The sequence below is a fragment of the Suncus etruscus genome, chromosome 3 (assembly GCF_024139225.1).
Source record: "Suncus etruscus isolate mSunEtr1 chromosome 3, mSunEtr1.pri.cur, whole genome shotgun sequence".
NCBI lineage: Eukaryota > Metazoa > Chordata > Mammalia > Eulipotyphla > Soricidae > Suncus > Suncus etruscus.
Window position 1 is genome coordinate 6,299,949 of NC_064850.1, and position 20,712 is coordinate 6,320,660.

The window sequence follows — 20,712 nt, forward strand, 5'->3', positions numbered from 1 at the left end:
CCCAGGAGTGCTCAGGGGTTACTCAGTAATTACTCTTGGTGGTACTTGAAGGGCCATATGGGATGCCAGGGATTAGTGTTGGCTGCATGCAAGACACATGCCCTACCCACTATACTCTTACTACAGCCCCTAAAACTTACTGTTTTGCTTCTCTTCATCCCAATAATCTATTACTTTTTGTTGTTTGTTTTGTTTTGGGTGCACACTGTTGGTGCTCAGGGCTTACTCCTGGTTTTGCACTCGGGACCACTCTTGGTCAAGTTTGGGAACTGTATGCGGTGTCAGGGATCAAACTCGAGTCAGCTGCAGGAAGCTCTTTATATGCTGGGTATTTTTTTTTTTTTTTTTTTTTGTGGGAGGGTGTTAGGTTTTTGGGTCACACCCGGTAGCAGTGCTCAATGGTTACGCCTGGCTCTGCCATATGGGGACCATATGGGACGCCAGGGATCCAGCCCAGCTCAATCTCAGGCCAGCCACGTGTAAGGCAAACATCCTACCGCTGTGCTGTCACTCCGGCCCCATGAGACTCATAATCTTGCTAACTTGTTCTTTCAAATTCTTGGTATCATACTAGATCTGTATTCTGTATCTCTTTATTTTGAGTACTTGTTATGACAGTAAATAGAAGTTGCTAAGGGAGTAAATAACCTGAAGACTTCAGCTTACTTTAGCTGCTAATATAGATTCCCAAAGGTGATTACTCATTTGGTAAATGCTGGGAAATTAGTGGAGTCAAAAGAAATTAATGTAAAAAAAGTTTTTAGCCATTACTGTTCTTTGTGCTTAATTTCTATTTGCTATATTGAGACTACTTTTGATTTTATTAGTTTTTTGAAGGGGAGACTATCTTTGAATTGAAAGTGCAGCTTTAGATATACAGATGGGATTTTTAAGATTCTGGCTAACAGAACTATCCAATGTAACATTAGGAAAGAAACATCTGATTCAGGTGTGTGTTAGTAACTTCTCTCTCTCTCTCTCTCTCTCTCTCTCTCTCTCTCTCTCTCTCTCTCTCTCTCGCTCTCCCCCTCCCTCCCTCCCTCCCTCTCTCCGCTCCTCTCTCTCTCTCTCTCTCTCTCTCTCTCTCTCTCTCTCTCTCTCTCTCTCTCTCTCTCTCTCTCAAGAGATAGTTCCTGTCTTCAATAATCCAAAGTGTGTGTTAGGTTCCTTCTGTGTGTGTGTGTGTGTGTGTAAGAGAAAGAAATAGTTCCTATCAATAATCCAAAAATATATACAGCTGCTCTTTATTAAAAATGTTTTGAAGCGGGAGGAAATGTATTGAGGTTTCAGTATGATTTAAGTACGACTTCTAATCTTTGTCAAGCAGAAAATGTAAATGAATCAACCAAAGACAGACTTTTTTTAGACAAATAACCTTTTCCCACCTTTCTTCTTTTCTGTTAAATAGGATAAGTTCTGAACGTCGAAAAGAAAAGTCTAGAGATGCTGCCAGATCTCGTCGAAGTAAAGAATCTGAAGTTTTTTACGAACTTGCTCATCAGTTGCCACTTCCCCATAACGTGAGCTCACACCTTGATAAAGCTTCTGTTATGAGGCTTACCATCAGCTATTTACGTGTGAGGAAACTTCTGGATGCTGGTGAGTGATTTAAGAAGGGTGCAACAGACCTGCAAATTAGAAATTAGAAGTAATTGAGTTATTTTTTCCAGAAGGTGGTCATACTTCTCATTCCTTTTTATTGCCTGCGTTTAATGTTTTAATCTGGATTTTTATTAGACTTTTCTCCTGCCCCACCTATCTAGGTGTAGCTACCTATCTGCCTCCTTTTTAATAGCATGACCTCTTTTTGTCTTTTTTGTGGTTTTCATTGCTCTTAACATTAAATCATCATGAAAGCAGCCGGCAGGTTTTATTTTTCTGGTCTTTACAATTCAGTATTAATAAAGCAAGGAAACAATAGAGAAAGATGCTGTATATATTAAATAAAATAAAATCATAGTATTACTATTTTGAGGGGAGTTGGGGCCATACCCAGCAGTGAGCAGGGCTATTCCTGGCTCAATGTTTACAGATCATTCCTGACAGGGATCCAGGGACCAGACGGGGTGTCAGGGATCAGTCCTAGGCCGATCACATGCCAAGCCATTACTCTGGCCCAGTTTGTTTTTTTTTTTTTGTTTTGTTTTGTTTTGTTTTTTAAACTATACCTAGCGATTCTCAGGAGTTACTCCTGGCTCTGCACTTTGGACTTATTCCTGGTGGGGCTCACAAATCAGACTCAGTCAGCTTGGTGCAAGGCAAATGTTCTACCCACTATACTATTTCTCCATACTCCGGTTCTATTGCTTTTTAAAGTATACATTTTTAACCGTTTTCTTTGTTAATTTTAGGTGATTTGGATATTGAAGATGAAATGAAGGCACAGATGAATTGTTTTTATTTGAAAGCTTTGGATGGTTTTGTAATGGTTCTCACAGATGATGGTGACATGATTTATATTTCTGATAATGTGAACAAGTACATGGGATTAACTCAGGTAAAATGCCTACCTAGTAAGATATTTTCTGTACATTTTTGTTTTTTGTTTTTTGTTTTTTTTATATAGATCTAATTCTTTTTAAATGTTCTTTCAGTTTGAACTAACTGGACACAGTGTATTTGACTTTACTCATCCATGTGACCATGAGGAAATGAGAGAAATGCTTACACACAGAAATGGTGAGAGGAAGTATTTTTGACTTAATGTGACAGTTGCTTTTACTGTATCTGATAGTGATACCAATCTTTTAAAATGTCTTACAACTTTAATGCAAGAGGGATTCACTGCTTATTTGCCATATCAGAGTAGTCATTACTTGAAAGTAGTGAGATTGTAAGGTATTAGTGGCTCTCCCCTCATTAACAACAATTAAAAAGGACCTGATAAGACTTCTGACTTTGAAATGACTGTTAAATATATTGAGTATATCTCAAGATTTGTTGAAAAGTACCTCTATGGTTATTTTAGAAAATATAAAGCATTTTTTCCTAATCTGTGTACTTTCTCACTGAGTGAAGGTTTTACTACATTGGAAATTGGTTATCATGCTCTATGGTTATGTTCAGTTAACTTGTTTGTTTGGGGCTACACTCGGCAATGCTTGGGTTATTCCTGGCTCTGCACTCGGGTTACTCCTGGTAGACTCGGGGACCATATGGGATGCCAGAGATCGAACCCGGATTGGCCTCATGCAAGGCAAAATGCCCTATCCGCTGTACTGTCACTCGCCTGTCATTTTAAAGAATATGTACATGTTTAGGAAGCTGGAGAGATACTGCAGTGAGCAGCATGCTTGCCTGGCATGTGGTGGGCCAGGATTGATCCTTAGCATCCCATGGTCCCCCTGATCTCTGGCAGGAATGATTCCTGAGCACTTGACAGGTGTGACCTAAACCTTTTCCCTTAAAATGTATACATTTCTACGTTCTCCACAACCCATGTTTATAGTACTTTTACAATAGTTTTGACTTTATTTTTCTTTTCCACATATATAGTTAACTCTGTTGAGAGATTACTCTCTGCCAATAGTCTTCTCTGATAGGTTTTGGAGATTTTTGTATGTGTGTTATGGCCAGGGATCAAAACTTGGGTCTCACAGATACAAATGTCCTGTCTGAACCATATCTCTGGCCCATGGTTCTTTGCTTTAGTAAAAATGTTTAACTCCTTTATTGCCCACTGTAACCCTATGAAGTTCTTTGAGACATAGCGTTCCAGAGTAATGTGCTAGTACAGTGTAGGTGAAACAGAGATAGACTTACTTCTTGGGAACTCATTTTATATTGGCTAACTCTCACCACATTTACTGCCATTTTCCCTTTTGTTAGTAGAATGTTTTGCTTTTTTTTGTTTTAGTGTTGTTTTTCTGAAGCAAGACAGTTTTTATTGAACGAAAGTTAGAAAGACTCAGGAGGGTGGTGAGAAGGAAGGAAATGCATGTTCAAGAGAGAAAAGAAGCATAAAAGAGCAAGTAAGCAAGCAAAGAAACTGAGCAAACAAGTGAGATATGTATGCAAGGGCGAACATGGGCTTCAAGAGCAAGCCTTTACTGTTTTTTTATTGTTGTTCTTATTGCTGATTCTTCTTACTGTTTTCATTGCTGTTCTTATTGTTGTCTTACTTTTGGTTCTCCCCCCATTTGCTATTGAGGGGAATATTTAGTGCAGAGGATTGAGCCCAGGTTTCTTATATGCAATGCTATTTTCAAGCCTTTGAGTAACTTCTCCTGTCCCAGCCTCTGCTTTTTAAATATTTAAGTAGTGTGTTATTCTTGAACATAGAGAACAAGTTCAGATTTATTAATATGTATAAAAGTGGCATAAGTACAATGACCCAGAATCTGTGTCTTCAATAAATTTTAATATGATTCCTTGTGTTGAGGCTTTCAAGTTTGATTACCTATTAAGTTCTTCCCTTGGGCTTAATTATAAATACATGGATATTAGAAAGTCATGATTCATAGTTAGATTTAGTAACGATGTTAAATATATTATTCTAAGTCAGATATTACCTACTTGATATAGTTCAAATGTTTTCTAACTACATGTTAAAGCAGATGAATGCATAATTTTTAAGCTGTGTTATTAAGTTTCTTTGTTTTCTTGGAGAAAAAGGTAGATTTTTGCTTTCAGAAAAGTGGAACTACTGTTGTATATCACACTGTAGGAATATAATATGAGCCGTTGTGTGTTTTACATATTACCTTGGTCTCATTTAAATTCTAAAAAGATTATTTAAAATTATCATTACCAACTAACTTTTGATGGACTGAAAATGTAGTACTTTGGGCGAGGGTTCTGAAGTGTTTTTAGGGTTGCCCTCAGGGTTCACTTCTGGCAGTGCCTGAGGGACCATATGTTCATTGCCAGAGATTAAAGTTGGGTTTAGGTTAAATTGATACCGTGTTATGTTTGTGTTTGGTTTGTTAGTTGGTTGTTTTGCTAAGTACCTGCAGCAATTCCTAGGGGATTCAGGGCCATTCCCAATGATTCTCATGCTGACATATTTATATTTTTGGTAATTTGACAAAGTCTAACACTTTGAATGTAAAGTGATTAACTATTTTCCCAGTCAGAGGCAGTCTGTTGCCCCAGAAAAATAATAATGATTTTTCTTTTGTAACTCAGGATCACTATAGAGTCATGATTCCTTTCTGACTGAGATGAATTAAAGCCTTTGAAAATATCTGTAGAGAGTATGATGTTTAATAACATCTAGAGACTAAGAATTGACCTGCTTACTGTAATTAATTTATATGTTTTATTCTGTTTTTAACGTTGTTCATACTTTTTTTAGGCCCGGTGAAAAAGGGTAAGGAGCAAAACACACAGAGAAGTTTTTTTCTGAGAATGAAGTGTACCCTAACTAGCCGAGGGAGGACTATGAACATAAAGTCGGCAACATGGAAGGTAACTAAGAATAATTTAATGATAGATCTAATATATTGATATTTTATGCATCCTGTCATTTATAATATTAAGCTAGTATTAGAATATTGAAAGAAAATTTACAATGGCTCCTTAAAGCTTTTGCACCTTTAGCATCCAAAACAGTATGCCAGTCTGAGGCAAGAACTTAAGTTGAGTTTTGACATTGTGGTCATCAAACTAGCTTTGTTAGCCGTCGTGTGTGTGTGTGTGTGTGTGTGTGTGTGTGTGTGTGTGTGTGTGTGTGTGTGTGTGTATGTATGTGTATGTTGTTAGGGAGAGGGAGGAGAGAAGCACAGTAGTTTATGTTGAACAAAAAAACTTGCTTAGAAAAATGTGAACAGAGAAAGAGGGGAACTGTTCAAGAGAACACAAGCAAGATAGTTCCAGGGTGGGGCTGGAGCAGTGGCACTGGGCGTAAGGCATCTATCTGTCTTGCCTGCGCTAAATTAGGATGGACCACAGTTCGATCCCCTGGCTTCCCACATGGTCCCCAAGCCAGGAGCGATTTCTGAGCGCATAGCCAGGAGTAACCTCTGAGTGTCACGTCACCCAGGTGTCGGCCAAAAACAAAACAAAAAAACAAATGTTCAAGGGAAAACACAGAAGAGCAAGCACAATATTTGAATCTTTTTAAAAATGATTATTTATTTTTGTTTTGGAGCCACAGTCGGCAGTGCTCAGGGGATACTTCTGACTCTGTGATCAGAAATTACTCCTGGCAGGTTCTGTTCATTATTAGTCAGTTTTTAAAATTCAGTATTGAAACACAGTCCTCTGAGTGAAATATAGCCTTCAACCAGTTACAATAACCAAGTAAATGAAAAATTAGCTTAGGTATGAAGGAAATTTTTTTAGGCACTGTCACATACAATATTGTTAAGTGTTTCAGGAATACTATTGTTTCTATTTTACACTTACTCCCAGAGAGAGTATTATATTAGCATCCTTCTACCACTGCCTTTAGGTCCCCTCTCACCACCGTCCCCACCCTCCCACTTGACAGACCCATTCATTAGCTAGATTTTCAGAGTTGGTTCTTTATATCATTGGTTATTTTGAGCCTCTATGTACTAATTTTTTTATACTCCCACAGATGAGAGATCATTTGGTGTTTGTCCCTCTCCCTTTGACTTATTTCACTTGATAACCATTCTTCAGTTCCATGCACTTTGCACTGAACTGCATGATTTCATCTTGTAGCAGAGTAATATTCTAGTGTGTATCTATACTACAATTCCTATCTACTCATCTTTTCTGGGTTCTTGGTTTGTTTCCAGAGCACTATAGTGAATTTAGGTGTACAAAATATCTTTTCCAAAGATGAATGTTTTCTGTTCTTGGGAAAGATGTGAAGAGGTGAAATCACTTGTTCTCAGAAAGGGATTAAAAATTGGTTTAAGGGCTGGGCGGTGGCGCTGGAGGTAAGGTGCCTGCCTTGCCTGCGCTAGCCTAGGACGGACCGCGGTTTGATCCCCTGGCGTCCCATATGGTCCCCCAAGAAGCCAGGAGCAACTTCTGAGCGCATAGCCAGGAGTAACCCCTGAGCCTCACAGGGTGTGGCCCAAAAACCAAAAACCAAAAAAAAAAAAAAAAAAATTTGGTTTAAGCTTCTCTAAGGAAAATCAATTCTGAGTTGTTTTTAGCAGTTTTCATATTGTTTCTATAGAAGCGGAATCAGAAATCATTGCCAAAGAATCTGTGGAGCCCTAAGGTGGTGTCACTGAGCGATTTTCAAAAATGCAGTCAAAGCATAATGATGACAAATTGTACCAGTGTTTACTTGTCATGTCAAGACTCAAGTTTATTTGTCTGTATACTTGATTTACCCCCAACATTATATATTAAAAATAGCTTTGTTTTCTTCATACACAGGTACTACATTGCACAGGCCATATTCATGTGTATGATACCAATAACAACCAGTCTCAGTGTGGGTATAAAAAACCACCCATGACGTGTTTGGTGCTGATTTGTGAACCTATTCCTCATCCATCAAATATTGAGATTCCTTTAGACAGCAAGACTTTTCTCAGTCGTCACAGCCTGGATATGAAATTTTCTTATTGTGATGAAAGGTAAATATTAAAAAGTTCATACTTTTCTATTAAAAGCTCAACTTAATATTTTAGTTAAGCATTTTCTTTACTGTTCATTTTAGTAAAGATTATGTACTTTCCTCTAATAAGTTAAATCAGATGTTATATTCTAAAATTTATTAATATTAGATGAAGTAAGTAGATGAAGCCAGCCACATTTATTGTACACATATATGCTGAAGACTTACTCAACAAGGTAGTATACAAAGGTAATTAAGAGGATATGGTAAAGTCTTGTGGATAGGTATGATATATTAGGCATTTTGGAGTTGGAGAGTTGTGACTACATCAAAGTCATAATATAATATATTACCAAAACAGAATATATATGTTGACATATTGTAACAAAACATAATATGTGTGTTAACATATAACCAAAACATAATACATATGTTACTATATTGTCTTAGAATGTTGGGGAGATAGTATAGCAGGTAGGGTGCCTGTAGCTGACTGGGCTTTGGTCTTTAGCACCTCCTGTTTCCCCTAGCCCACCTGCAGTAAATCCTGAACACTACCAGGCTTACTTCTTGGCCCCTTATAAAGCTATCATAGCTGCAACAATAATAGAAAAAGTTTTTAAAAGGTATGAAGCGTTTTAGACTCGAGTTGGCTTAATGGATTGAGCACATATAGTGCATGCAAAGAGGCCTAAAATTTATCCCTATAATCTTGGGGTTCCTGCACCTTCAGATATGGCCCCTCCCCAAAAGGCCACACATAAATATACACATATACAAAAGGCTAAGGGTGCCATTATTTTCTTTTTGGGCCCTACTACTTAAGGGAGAAAAAAGATAATATATCTTTCAAAGACATCAGTTGGAGAACCTTTGTTTGCTTTGATTATTAACTAGAAACACCTTTGGTCATCTCATCCATCTTCTCAGACATTTTCTGTGGGCATCTTCATCTTTGCTCACAATTCTTATTGCCATTTCTCAATTTATATTTCTTAACTATTTAATTGCCAGTTTAATATTTTATCTAGGTAGACTTCTATATTATAAAATATTTTGTTTTCTTTTTTCGGTGAGGGGGCCCACAACTGGCTTTGCTCAAGGCTGTCTCCTGGCTCTACACTTAGTGATCATTCCTGTTGTTGCTCAGGAGACCGTTTGGCATGCTGGGGATCAAATTCGGGTCTTGCTGCATGCAAGACAAGCACCCTACATCCTGTACTATCTATCACTCTGACCCCGATATTTCTGTTTCTGAACTGCACCACTAACTATTCCCAATCAATGCACTGTCTTTAAAACTGAAGAGACTTTCCCTCTTCCAGTTCTTGTCATGAGTAAAAATCCCCTATCGACACAGAATTCCAGTAATAATTCAGAAGGCCTCCTTCATTTATCTTATCTTCACTCAGCTAGTTTCTAAATCTTACAGAATTTCTGTCTACATAGGTTTCTTGAACTAATCCCTTCCCGTCCTTTCATTTCTGCCTTAAGTTCATCATCTTACTATTACATTTGGCTTAAAGTGTTGCCATCTTAAACTGTTCCTCTACCAACAGATAGCCCTGAACTTAGGAATTATTCCTGGCAGTATTAGGGGAATCATATGGGATGCTAAGTTTTGAATTCAGGTTGGCAATGTGCAAACACTCTTATATCTCTAGCTCCCTCTGCCAACAGATTTGTGCCAATTTTAATCTGTCACCTAGCTTTCTAGAAAGTGGGTTTTCTGATGTGAAAATAATATGCCACTCTTCATTTGGTTCCTCTCATCTTGACCCAGAAAAATAAGCAAACAACTTAAAGATGAGGCTATTAAAACAATGGGTATATTTGAATAATTGAGATGCCTATGTAGTAAAATTGGGACATTTTATACAGAAAAGCATGTATGTTTGTGATGTGGCCCCTATACAGTAAAACCCAAGAGCATACCTTTACTCGTACTATCCAGCCTTAGTTTAGGGGCAAATCCTTACAAATAACTCATGGCGGTGTAGTAGTATTAAGGATTAAACCTGGGCTTCCTGCACACAAGGCGTGCACACTAGTTCTTTCTGCTTTTCCTCTAGTTTAGGGAATTTTTTAGTCCCCTCAAGAAATTACACTGTTTCTTGTACATATCTCTCACTAGCACTTATGCTACAAATAGCATAAGTTTGTTGTTTGACCTACTTTTATTTGACCTATTTTATTTTCCCACAAGGCAGGCATAGTTAAAGATTCTATAGCCAGATTAGTAAAACCTGGTTTGCTGAGTATCTAAATAATCTTGACTTCAGGACTGGAGAGCTAGTAAAGGGTTAATGGCACTTGTCTAGCATGCTGTGGACCCCAGTTTGATCCTCTGTACCGCATATGGAAAACACAGCCAGGAGTAATGCTTGACCACAGACAGAACCAGAATTAAGCCCAGAGTGCTGCTGGATGTGGCCCAAACACTAAATAAACAAGTAAATAAATTTAATCCTGCTTTATATATGCTTAATTTTAATATAATATTATTGGGGCTAGAGAGATAGTATACTGAATAAGGTGCTCAAAAATCTTTGCCCCTAAGCCAAGAATATAAGGAAAGCCGATTTTAATAACTCACCCATAATATAGCAAATTCCATCAGTATATTTCCATCACTGTATTTCCATAGTGTGTAGTATTGACCATAAGATTATGGGGCCAGAGTGGTGCCGTAGCAGTAAGACATTGCCTTGCAGCGGCTGGCCTAGGATGGACCATTGTTCGATTCCCCCATGTCCCTGATAGTTCAAGCCAGGAGTGATTTCTTAGCATATAGCCAGGAGTAACCCTTGAGTGTCACTGGGTGTGGCCCAAAAACTAAAAACCAAAAAAAAAAAAAAAAAAAAAAAAAGATTAGCCAGGCACTGTTGAGTTTGTTCTTTAAAGGAAAAAAAAATTTCATTTTAACAGTAATTTCTTTTACAATGCTGCCCCCTAGTGTTAATGTATTTAGGAATATTCCTTTGTGTAGAAATCTGATCTTGATTTGTTTTGGGTAACGGAGATAAAAGGATGAGAGAATGAACCCAGAGGTCTTAAGAAATGTATGGTACTGCATTTAGTAACTACAAAATCACTGAAAATAAGATATAAATTTAGTCTAAGCAAAAAATAATGAATACTCTATATTTATTTTGGGACTTGGGGGCCACCTGTTGTGGCCCCAAAATAAATTCTCAGGACTTACTTCTGACTCTGCTCTTAAGAATCACTGTTGAAAGGGTATTATAGGGCATTGGGAATTGAACTATGTATAAATCAAGCACCATGTCTACTATACTGTCTCTCTTGTCCCTAATACTCTTTATTTTTAAAATGCCACTTTTTGGGCTGAAGGGAACACAAAGGTTGAGCCTCTTGCATTTGGCTGATCCCAGTTCAGTCACTTCTATTGCCTGGTTTGCCTGAGCACATCACAGGTATAACCTGAAATTTTCATAAAAAGTTAAATTTACTTTTCCATTATAATAATTAGTATTACCCAACCTTTTCTGACGGTGGCCCTTTTCTGACATTTATTTTCTGTGGCACCCCTGTTCTGCTGGTTAACCACCTATTCTCATAACTGTGGCCCCTTGGAACATCTTGGATGGCAAAGGAGGCCACATCACTTTTGGTTGAGAAACTGTTAGAGCCTAGCTGCTTTAAACTGTGTGTCATGACCTGAGTCCATATGGGCTATCATAAGTGAAGGAGTTGGGGAGTGTGCAAAAATTTTGTTTTAGATTTTTTTTAAATTTATTGTCAGTAAATATATGTCTTATAAGTCGTTTTATATGCTCTGGACCATAAAGCATTTAAGAAGCCCTGCTTTAGAGAAAGGAAGTTTGTCATAATTTTCTTCTTTTTTTTTTTTTTTTTTTTTTTTTTTTGGGTTTGGTTTGGATTTTGGGTCACACCTGGTGACATGACACTCGGGTTACTCCTAGCTGTGTGCTCAGAAATTGCTTGGGGGACCATATGGAATGCCAGGGGATCGAATGGTGGTCCGTCCTAGGCTAGTGCGGGCAAGTCAGATGCTTTACTGCTAGCACCAGCGCTCCAGCCCCTGTTGCAATTTTCTTGCCTTTTCTCCTTACCTTTCTTTTCTTTTTTTTTTTTTTCATAACAGAATTACTGAATTGATGGGATATGAGCCAGAAGAACTTTTGGGCAGGTCAATATATGAATATTATCATGCTTTGGACTCTGATCATTTAACCAAAACTCACCATGATAGTAAGTATAATCAAAGAACTCGTACACATTCTAATTATTTAACTTTTTCAAATGTCTTTATTACTTTGTCATACAGCTACCTTTTTGTTTACAATTAATCATCCTTGAGGCTGGGGGGATTTTAAAGGGTTAATTAAGGCATATATATGTGCTGTGTACATTTGACCTTGATTCAATTCCTGCCACCACACGGCCCACCAAGTGTGAGTCATACCCAGCAATCTCAGAGGTCATTTCTCTCAGGGCCCAGGGGACCATGTGGGGATCAAATGCAGGTCACCTTCATGCAAGGCAAGTGCCCCTACTGTCTTTTTAGCTCCAAAGACTATTGTTTTTGGTTTTAGGGACATACCTGGTGTTGCTCAGGAATTTGGGTTCTGGGCTCAGAAATCACTCCTGACAGTCTTGGGGGACCATATGATGGGATGTTGGGGATTGAACCCAGGTTGGCCCTAGCTGCTGTGCTATCATTCCAGCTCTCCCAGACTTTTTTTCTTTTAAATCATTGTGATTTACAAAATTCTTCATAGTTGGATTTCAGATGTACAGTGAATTACGGCTATTCCCACCACCAGTGTCGACCTTCTTCCACCAATGTTTCCAAGAATGCATACTATACCACCACTCTTTGCCCCTTGACCTGCTAGTATAACAGGCCTATTTTAAGTTTAGATTGTTATAGTTTTGGGTCTCTTTAATTCTATTGTTGACTTTGGCTTGGATATTTAGTTCTGCCCTTTTTTTTTTTTTTTAAATATCTACCATTGCAACTGAGACCACTTGGCTCCTTGCCCCCATCCTCCTTTTTTGTTTCTCAATTTTTTAGAAAATGCAGAAATAATGAGGTAAAATAAAGTAAGTAGTGTTCTAGGGTTCTATAAAAAGGCAGGAAACCCTATCTAAAAGATTAAAAAGGAAGGGCTAGTTTTTTTTTTGTTGCTTTTTTGGTTTTGTTTTGTTTTGCGTAGGTGCAGCAAAAGTTGGGAGAAATAAAAAGGAAAAGACATTGGCCTGAAAATGGGGTTTTCTTATCCATGAAGTATCCTGCCATGAGACCAACTATAGGCTCTGAGCATACTAAGTTGATTAACCTCAAAGTCTTTGTGATCTCAGGAAAAGTTTTCAATCATGGTTTTCACAATCAGACTTCTTTAACTAGAGATCTTGGATTTTCACAGATCCTATGTTGAAGTCAGGGTGACACGGAGCATCTTCTGGTTTCATCTCACCATTAGGTGGTGAGGCAGGGAAACCTACCCTGAAAGCAAGTTGCTGCTATTTCCAAGTTGTCATAGTAGCATATGAACCCACCCTGGAGGAAGTCAGTGCCAGGGCAGCATTAGGACCTTCCTCGAAAGAAGTTCAATTCTTGGTGCTGGTGTACTCCCCCAGACTTAATAGATCCTAATAGATCTATCTTATCTTAAAAGATCTCTGTAAGGGATCTTGACCATTAAATCTATATATTTTATTTACTAAAACCAATACCAGTTAAAATGAAATAATTTAATAATGTTTAAAACTGTCCTGACCTTTTAATACTCAGAATCATAGAATATTACAGCATCATTTCAGAAGTATTCAAAAGAGTGATTTATCAGGTAGAAGCACTCAAAACCAAATGTTCAGTTAATGCAAAGATACTCAATACCATGGAATGGTAATAAGTGTCCTTAATATAAGATTATGACTTTTAGTTTTATTCAAATAGGTAGTATTTAAAGACCCCATGGCAAATAAAACTGTGATTTCTCAGTTACCTGTATAATTTTTACAGGTTTCTTTATGTGAATAGAGATGCCTAAATGTCTTCTTTACAAGCCTCAGTCCTCATGTTGTGGCCTGATTGACTGCTCTGGGAAGGTCCCTTACCCCTCTGGCATCCCCCTGAGCAGAATTTGGCAGATAAAAAATAATATAAAAGTTGTCAAAACTTAGATATTTAAATATGTTAGCATAGCTGTTTGGACTATCTTTGGTTCTCTAGAAACAATAGCGAAAAATTTTTTTAAATGAGAGTAGGGACTGAAGTAATAGTATAGCAGGTACCAGGTAACCCAGTTTCTTTCCCCAGCATCCCATATAGTCCCCCAATACGCACCAGGGAGATTTCTGAGTGTAGAGCCAGGAATATGCCCAGAGCATCTCTGGACATGGTCTTAAAAAAAAAAAGTCAAAGAAAATTAAAGTAGTGATGTTTTCCTTGCTTTTGGGGGGTTGGGTTTGGGCCACATTTGGTGGTGCTCCAGGATTTCCTCCTGGCTCTACACTCAGAAACTTACTCCTGGCAGGCTCTGGGGACCATTTGGGATCCCAAGCTAACTTGGGTTAGCTGTATGCAAGGCAAATGGCCTCCCTGCTGTGCTGTGGCTCTGGCCAGTAGTGATGTTTTCTTAATATTTCTTTGGAATCAAGATTATTCATGGACTGTTTATTGTTCCTGATCCTTTGGAGATGTTTTAAAATATTTTATTCACTATTATACCTTAGTCCTAGCTTTTTTCTCATTTCAATTAAAGATTGGGGACTAGAGAGAGAAAACACCAGTTAAGGTGTGTGACTGACCCTGGTTCCTTTTTGGGCACTACATTTGGTCCTCTGAGCACAGAGCCAGAAATACCACCTTAGTCCTGCCGAATGTGGACCCCAAATCATAAAATAAAATTTAAAATAATGATAGATAAATAAGGACTTTATTAGGAGAATTAGAAGAATGCACTTCAGCTACTTTCATTAGAAAAGCATTCCATTCAAATTTGGTTATTTTCTCTGCATAATACTTTTTCCTTTCCTTTGTAGTGTTTACTAAAGGACAAGTCACCACAGGACAGTACAGGATGCTTGCGAAAAGAGGTGGTTACGTTTGGGTTGAAACTCAAGCAACTGTCATATATAACACCAAGAACTCTCAACCACAATGCATTGTATGTGTCAATTATGTTGTGAGGTAAGTTTGGAAAATCGTATTGAGGAAAACAAGTAGTAACTCATTTTAGATCCAGTTCTTCTATAGAAAGATGGATTTTATTTCCCTTTCACATTGCTAACTGGTTTTTTAGTATTCTCATTTGGGTTTCAGTTTCCTGTTGCATAGTCATAAAACTGTTACCTATCTACCAACCATCCTTTCACTCCAGGGGAAAACCTAAAACTAAAGCCTTGAAAAAATAACATCTGTTTATCCTAGTTTTTTGTTTTTTTTTTCTCGTTTGTTTGTTTTGTTTTTGGGTCATATCAGCGGCACTCGGGTTACTCCTGGCTCTGTGCCCAGAAATTGCTCTTGTCAGGCTCAGGAGACCATATGGGATGCCGAGGGTTGAACTGGGGTCTGTCCTGTGTTGTCTGCATGCAAAGCAAATGCCCTACTGCTGTGTTACCGCTCGGTCTCTGTTTATTCTAGTTATGAGCTATAATCATTTACTAACTACAGAATTGTGACATTTTTGTAGATCTCCAATACTGGCCTTAGAATAATTAGGGTTTTTCCCTAGCTCTGTCACAGAATAGCACCTAATCTTCAGGAAACCTTCTTTGAATTTCATCTGTGTATGAAAAATAATACTTGGCTTCAAATGATTATTATGAGAATGAAAATGAAACTATGGAAATTCTTACTGTAAAAAAGCTATATAGTGTGACATAGGCCTTGAATACTCATGAAAATTTATCTGTGGGAATTAAGATATCATATCTTTCATTTGCTGTATTTTAATAGACCGTGCCTCCTTCTAGTTTATCTTTCACCAGGATTAGTTATTTTGCATGGATAACTGATCATCTTATCTCTTTTATTTTTTGGGGCCATCCCCCCAAAAAGACTGCTCAAAGATCACTCCTAGTAGAGCTAAGGAGACAATATGGGATACTAGGGATTGAAACCTGGGTAAATAAAGGGCAAGCACCCTACCCACTGCATTATTGTTGCATCCACTCGCCTTTTTTTTTTTTTTTTTCCACACCTGGCAGTGCTCAGGGGTTACTCATCTGTGCTCAGAAATTATTCCTCGAAGTGCTCAGGGGACTGTATGGGTTGCTGGCAAAATGCCAGCTGCTGTGCTATCACTCCAGCTTCCCCCATCTTATTTTCTTAAGAATTGTTTTTAAATTCTCTTTATTGCCCAAGATAAACCTTCCTAAAAATAAAAAGATAAACCTACATCTAAGCATTTTTTGCCTTCATTTTTTGTTACTTTCTTTACTCCCATGTTCCTCTTATTTAAGTTCTGATTTAATATTTTTCTGATATATTTACAGTGATCACTTTTAGGATGATTTTGGTCATTTGCCTTTTTATTTTTTGCCACTATTTTTTTTCTTTTTTTCTTCTCTTTTTTAAATTTTTTTTATTTTATGAAGACAAAAGATGCAAAGAGAGGACAAGATGAAGTTACAGTGGGAAGACAATCACCCATAAACAGAATTCTCATTTTCAGCCAAAAAACATTAAAAAAAAATAAAACAAAACACATGCACAATTACTTTTTCCCGCAAGTCCCCAGATTGTAGTACATTTCTTAGCAGTACACAAAGCAATCTAAGCCACAAAATGTATGTCATTCCTTTAACATTAAAGGCTATAGCCTATTGTTGACACAGTAGATCGTAATACATTATTCCACTAAGGATGAGTCAAAGGAGCACAGCAAAGAAGGTGTTAAGAGTGGTAATTGTTTGCATAGGCCCAACAAAATATAGGGGACATGGAAAGGAAAAGCCTTGGCCTAAATACAAGGAGACCTTAACCCTGAAGTTTTCTGGCATAAGACCAACTCTTGGCTCCAGGCATACGAGGTTATCCAGCCCAAGTCATTGTCTGTAGTGCCAATACACTTTTTTTCCCTCACACAGTCACTGTTGTTGGTGTCAGGTTTCTATAGCTAAGGATCCTGGAATATGTCCATATCCTACATCAAAGTCAGGATGATGTGGAGCATCCTTTAGTTTCACCTCACAATTAGAGAGCTCGGTCCTGAAAGCAGGTTGTTGTTGTTAAGTCTTCTGGGTGTTAAGGGAAGTCTCTATTGGGTAGATCTATGCCAGAGTAGTGTAGGCTCTTCCCTAGTAGAGGATTGCTTTCAGGTGATGTTGTACACAACCGTGGTTGTTTTGTAGCTGGCATCCCTTGTTCAGGGTAAATGTACAATGTCTGTTCTTCTAAGGCCTGAGCCAGGTCATTATGACAATGTTCAGGGTGTAAGGTCCCACTGCATTACAAGATTTGTGTGTTCCCATCTCTATTAGATAAGAACATGTTTGTATATATTGTAATTTCCCATTTTAATGTGCCTATGCAAAGGAAGAACAATGCCACATGGCTTGATTGGTGCCTATGGGAAAGCTAGAACAAGTCCGACAATCCCTTGACTTGGTTCTAACATAAACTTTAAATGGAGGGATACTTCTACAGACTTCCTTATTAAACAGATAACAAAGAGAAGAACAGACAAAACAAATACATAGAGGGGAAATTTTGAAATACTGTACAGGTCAGATCACAGACCAAAGTTGTTCACAGAATTTAACATCCCACCCAACTATTTCAAAATTTCCCCTCTATGTATTTTTTGCCACTATTAATGAAATATTTTATATTTTAGTATTAGTGCCTAAGACAGTGACTTTACTGTAGTATAGTCATAGTGTGAGAATCACAAACCTGGAACAGCCTTCGTGTCCTTTCCCCCAGGCTGTGTGACAAACCCTGTTTGAGCTGATTGGCCTCTGTGTGAAGCAAATTTTAGCAGTTATCAGTGTTTTATTCTTTACACATCTACTTTGATATTGAGATAGAAACTTTTTAAGGGCAAGAGTGTGCATTTCAATTTTTATGTTCCTAGCTCTTTTCACATAGCATAAACATCTCATTTTTTTTTTAATTCTTGGACCCTACTGATTATGCTAAGTGCTTAACCTCCTGGCAGGTTTTGGGGACCATGGAGGATGCCAGGGATCAAACCTGGGGAGGGTGTGTTCAGGGCAAGTGCCTCACTGCTGTTTTATCTTTCCACTCTCTGACACGACATATTTGCCAAAGGAGCAGTAACTAAATGTCACTCATTTTGCTCAAACAGAAAGGTGGTACTATTTAATTCAAGTCTACTTTAGAGTTAAACTAGCCTATTGCTTTTGTAGCTGCTACAGAGAATACAAAAGAAAGCCCTCTTAAAATGGGTAATAGTCTTGCCATAGATACTAGTAGCAATAGTGCATTGTGAATCAGCACAAGCTTTGTGAAGATCCTTTACTGGCTCATCACTTTCTCCAAAGAAATCATTAAAAATTCTTAGTAAATTTAGTGAGATATTCGAATTATTTTATACTATCGATTTTAGTGGGGTTTTGGGTCATACCCAGCAGGAGATCCGTTTTGGGCTTTGTGTTCAGGGTTCACTCCGGCATTGCTTGTGACCATGCACTCCTGGGGATCAAATTTAGATCTCCTGCATACAAAGCTTATGCACAACCTGATGATTGATCTTTTTAACCTTAATAATCCTTTATTTCATATTGGTATTTCTAAACCTAGGGTAGGATCAAGTATGTGTGAGATTAGGTCAAAAAAAATCTTTAAATGTTTCTTTTTAAGAGACCAGGGTATTGAGGAGCCCTTTCTCACAATGTTTCAAGTGCTCATTAAGAACTATTTCTCTCTATTTTTTTTTTTGACAGTGGTATTATTCAGCACGACTTGATTTTCTCCCTTCAACAAACGGAATGTATCCTCAAACCAGTGGAATCTTCAGATATGAAAATAACCCAGCTATTTACCAAAGTTGAATCAGAAGACACGAGTTGCCTGTTTGACAAACTGAAGAAGGAGCCTGATGCTTTGACTTTACTGGCACCAGCTGCTGGAGATACGATCATATCTTTGGATTTTGGCAGCAATGGTAGATATTTAGTTACATTGTTCATTACATTAACTTTCTATTATGATGAGCCTGGTTCAGTTTTTAAAATTTTTTATTTAAACAGGGTCCGGAGCAATAGCACAGCAGCAGGGCATTTGCCTTGCATGCAGCTGACCCAGGATGGACCGATGTTCTATATCCCCCCCCCCCCAACTCACCCCACCTTCGTGTCCCATGTTGTCCCCCAAGCCAGGAGCAATTTCTGAGTGCATAGCCAGGAGTAACCACTGAGCGTCACCAGGTGTGGCCCAAAAACCAAAAAGATGAGTCTTGTAATACTACACTCACCACCAGAATCTGAGTGTCCTTTCACCATTGTCTGAAAGACTCCTTCCCTCTTATCCCCCACCTGCATTGTCTGTTTAAATTACACTGACTTTTTGATTAGTAATTATTTGGACATTGATGTCTTACATAAATTATTTTTAAGCATTTCTTGAAAATATTTACTTAAATAATATAATTCTCAACAACTAGGCAGCACTCAGTCAGGAGTTACTCCTGGCTCTACGCTCAGAAATTGCTCCTGCCAGGCTCAGGGGACTATATGGGATGCTGGGATTTGAACCACCATCCTGCATGCAAGGCAAATGCCCTACCTCCATGTTATCTCTCTGGCCCCAACATTCTGACTTTTAACATATTGTTGAAATTGTTTTGAAGTATTTATAGATAACTTTTGCCAGCCCTGTTTTTGTCTTCGTCTCATATTTTCTCCACAGTTTTGCAGTTAAATGAGGTACAGTTACATTAAAAGAGAAATAAGTAGTCATACATGATATTAAATATTGGAAATTAAAATTCTTAACTCAGCATCAGATAGTACAGGGGTAAGGTATACCTTGTATGCAGCTGACTGCAGTTTAATCCTTGGCTTGTATGTCCTGCTTTGAGCTCTACCAGGTGTGGCCTCCAAAACAAAAACAAGCAGGGGGTTTGAGCCATATAAAGGAGTAAGAGATATTAATAGATTGGAAAGATGAATGTGATTTAAGGTTATGCCATACTATCCATAAATTTCTGACTAAGGAAAAATTTTAGCATTTTTTAAGTAAGACCTTTTGTGAAAGGGTTCTTAAATCTTTGTATATGATAAAATACACATATTCTTTAAATTGTATTTTTCCCCTACAGATACAGAAACTGATGACCAACAACTTGAAGAAGCTCCATTATATAATGATGTGATGCTCCCTTCATCCAGTGAAAAATTACAGAGTATTAATTTGGCACTGTCTCCATCACCTGCTTCAGAAACTCCGAAGCCACTTCGAAGTAACGCTGACCCTGCACTCAACCAGGAAGTTGCATTAAAACTAGAACCAAACCCTGAATCATTAGAACTCTCTTTCACAATGCCCCAGATTCAAGATCAGCCTGCCAGTCCTTCTGATGGAAGCACTAGACAAAGTTCACCTGAGGTAGGTTTTACGATAAGAAAAGAATAATACTGCAATCTGGAAATAGAAGGGGTGGGTTGTATAGAGTGAGAGTGAGAGTGAGTGAGTGAGAGAGAGAGAGTGAGTGAGAGAGTGAGAGAGAGAGAGAGAGAGAGAGAGAGAGAGAGAGAGAGAGAGAGAGAGAGAGAGAGAGAAGAGGGGAGGGGAGAGGAGAGGAGAGGAGAGGGGGGTGGGGGAGTGTGTGTTTGGTTTAGTTTTGGTTTAGGCTTCTATTAAGCAGAGATCAAGATCACTTCTAGCTCTGTACTCTTGGAATCATTTCTAGTGGTGCTTGGGGGTGTCTTATGCAGCAATACTGTGCTATATCTCCAGTTCCACAAAACACTTTTTTTTTTAAATTTTGGCTTTTGAGCCATACCCAGTGATACTCAGGGGTTATTCTTGGCTATGTGCTCAGAAATCGCTCCTGGCTTTGGGGACCATGTGCGATATCGGGGGATTGAACGGTGGTCCTTCCTAGGTTAGTGCATGCAAGGCAAATGCCCTACCACTTGTGCCACTGCTCCAGCCCCAATAAAACACAATTTTTTTTGTTTGTTTTTGGGTCACACCCGGCAGTGCTCAGGGGTTACTCCTGGCTCTGTGCTCAGAAATTGCTCCTGGCAGGCTCGGGGGACTA

The 20,712-nt window shown here is 38.3% G+C and overlaps 1 protein-coding gene across 2 annotated transcripts in view; it reads left to right on the plus strand.

Moving 5' to 3' along the window:
- HIF1A (hypoxia inducible factor 1 subunit alpha) overlaps positions 1 to 20,712 on the plus strand; it is a 50,241-nt gene that overhangs the window by 21,491 nt on the left and 8,038 nt on the right. For both annotated transcript variants that reach the window (XM_049770352.1, XM_049770354.1), the window contains exons 2-10: positions 1,409 to 1,599; positions 2,352 to 2,497; positions 2,595 to 2,679; positions 5,297 to 5,409; positions 7,303 to 7,505; positions 11,616 to 11,722; positions 14,522 to 14,669; positions 18,392 to 18,612; positions 19,768 to 20,054. In XM_049770352.1, coding sequence (XP_049626309.1) covers positions 1,409 to 1,599; positions 2,352 to 2,497; positions 2,595 to 2,679; positions 5,297 to 5,409; positions 7,303 to 7,505; positions 11,616 to 11,722; positions 14,522 to 14,669; positions 18,392 to 18,612; positions 19,768 to 20,054 — 1,501 coding nt within the window. The remainder of the gene's footprint in view (positions 1 to 1,408; positions 1,600 to 2,351; positions 2,498 to 2,594; positions 2,680 to 5,296; positions 5,410 to 7,302; positions 7,506 to 11,615; positions 11,723 to 14,521; positions 14,670 to 18,391; positions 18,613 to 19,767; positions 20,055 to 20,712) is intronic.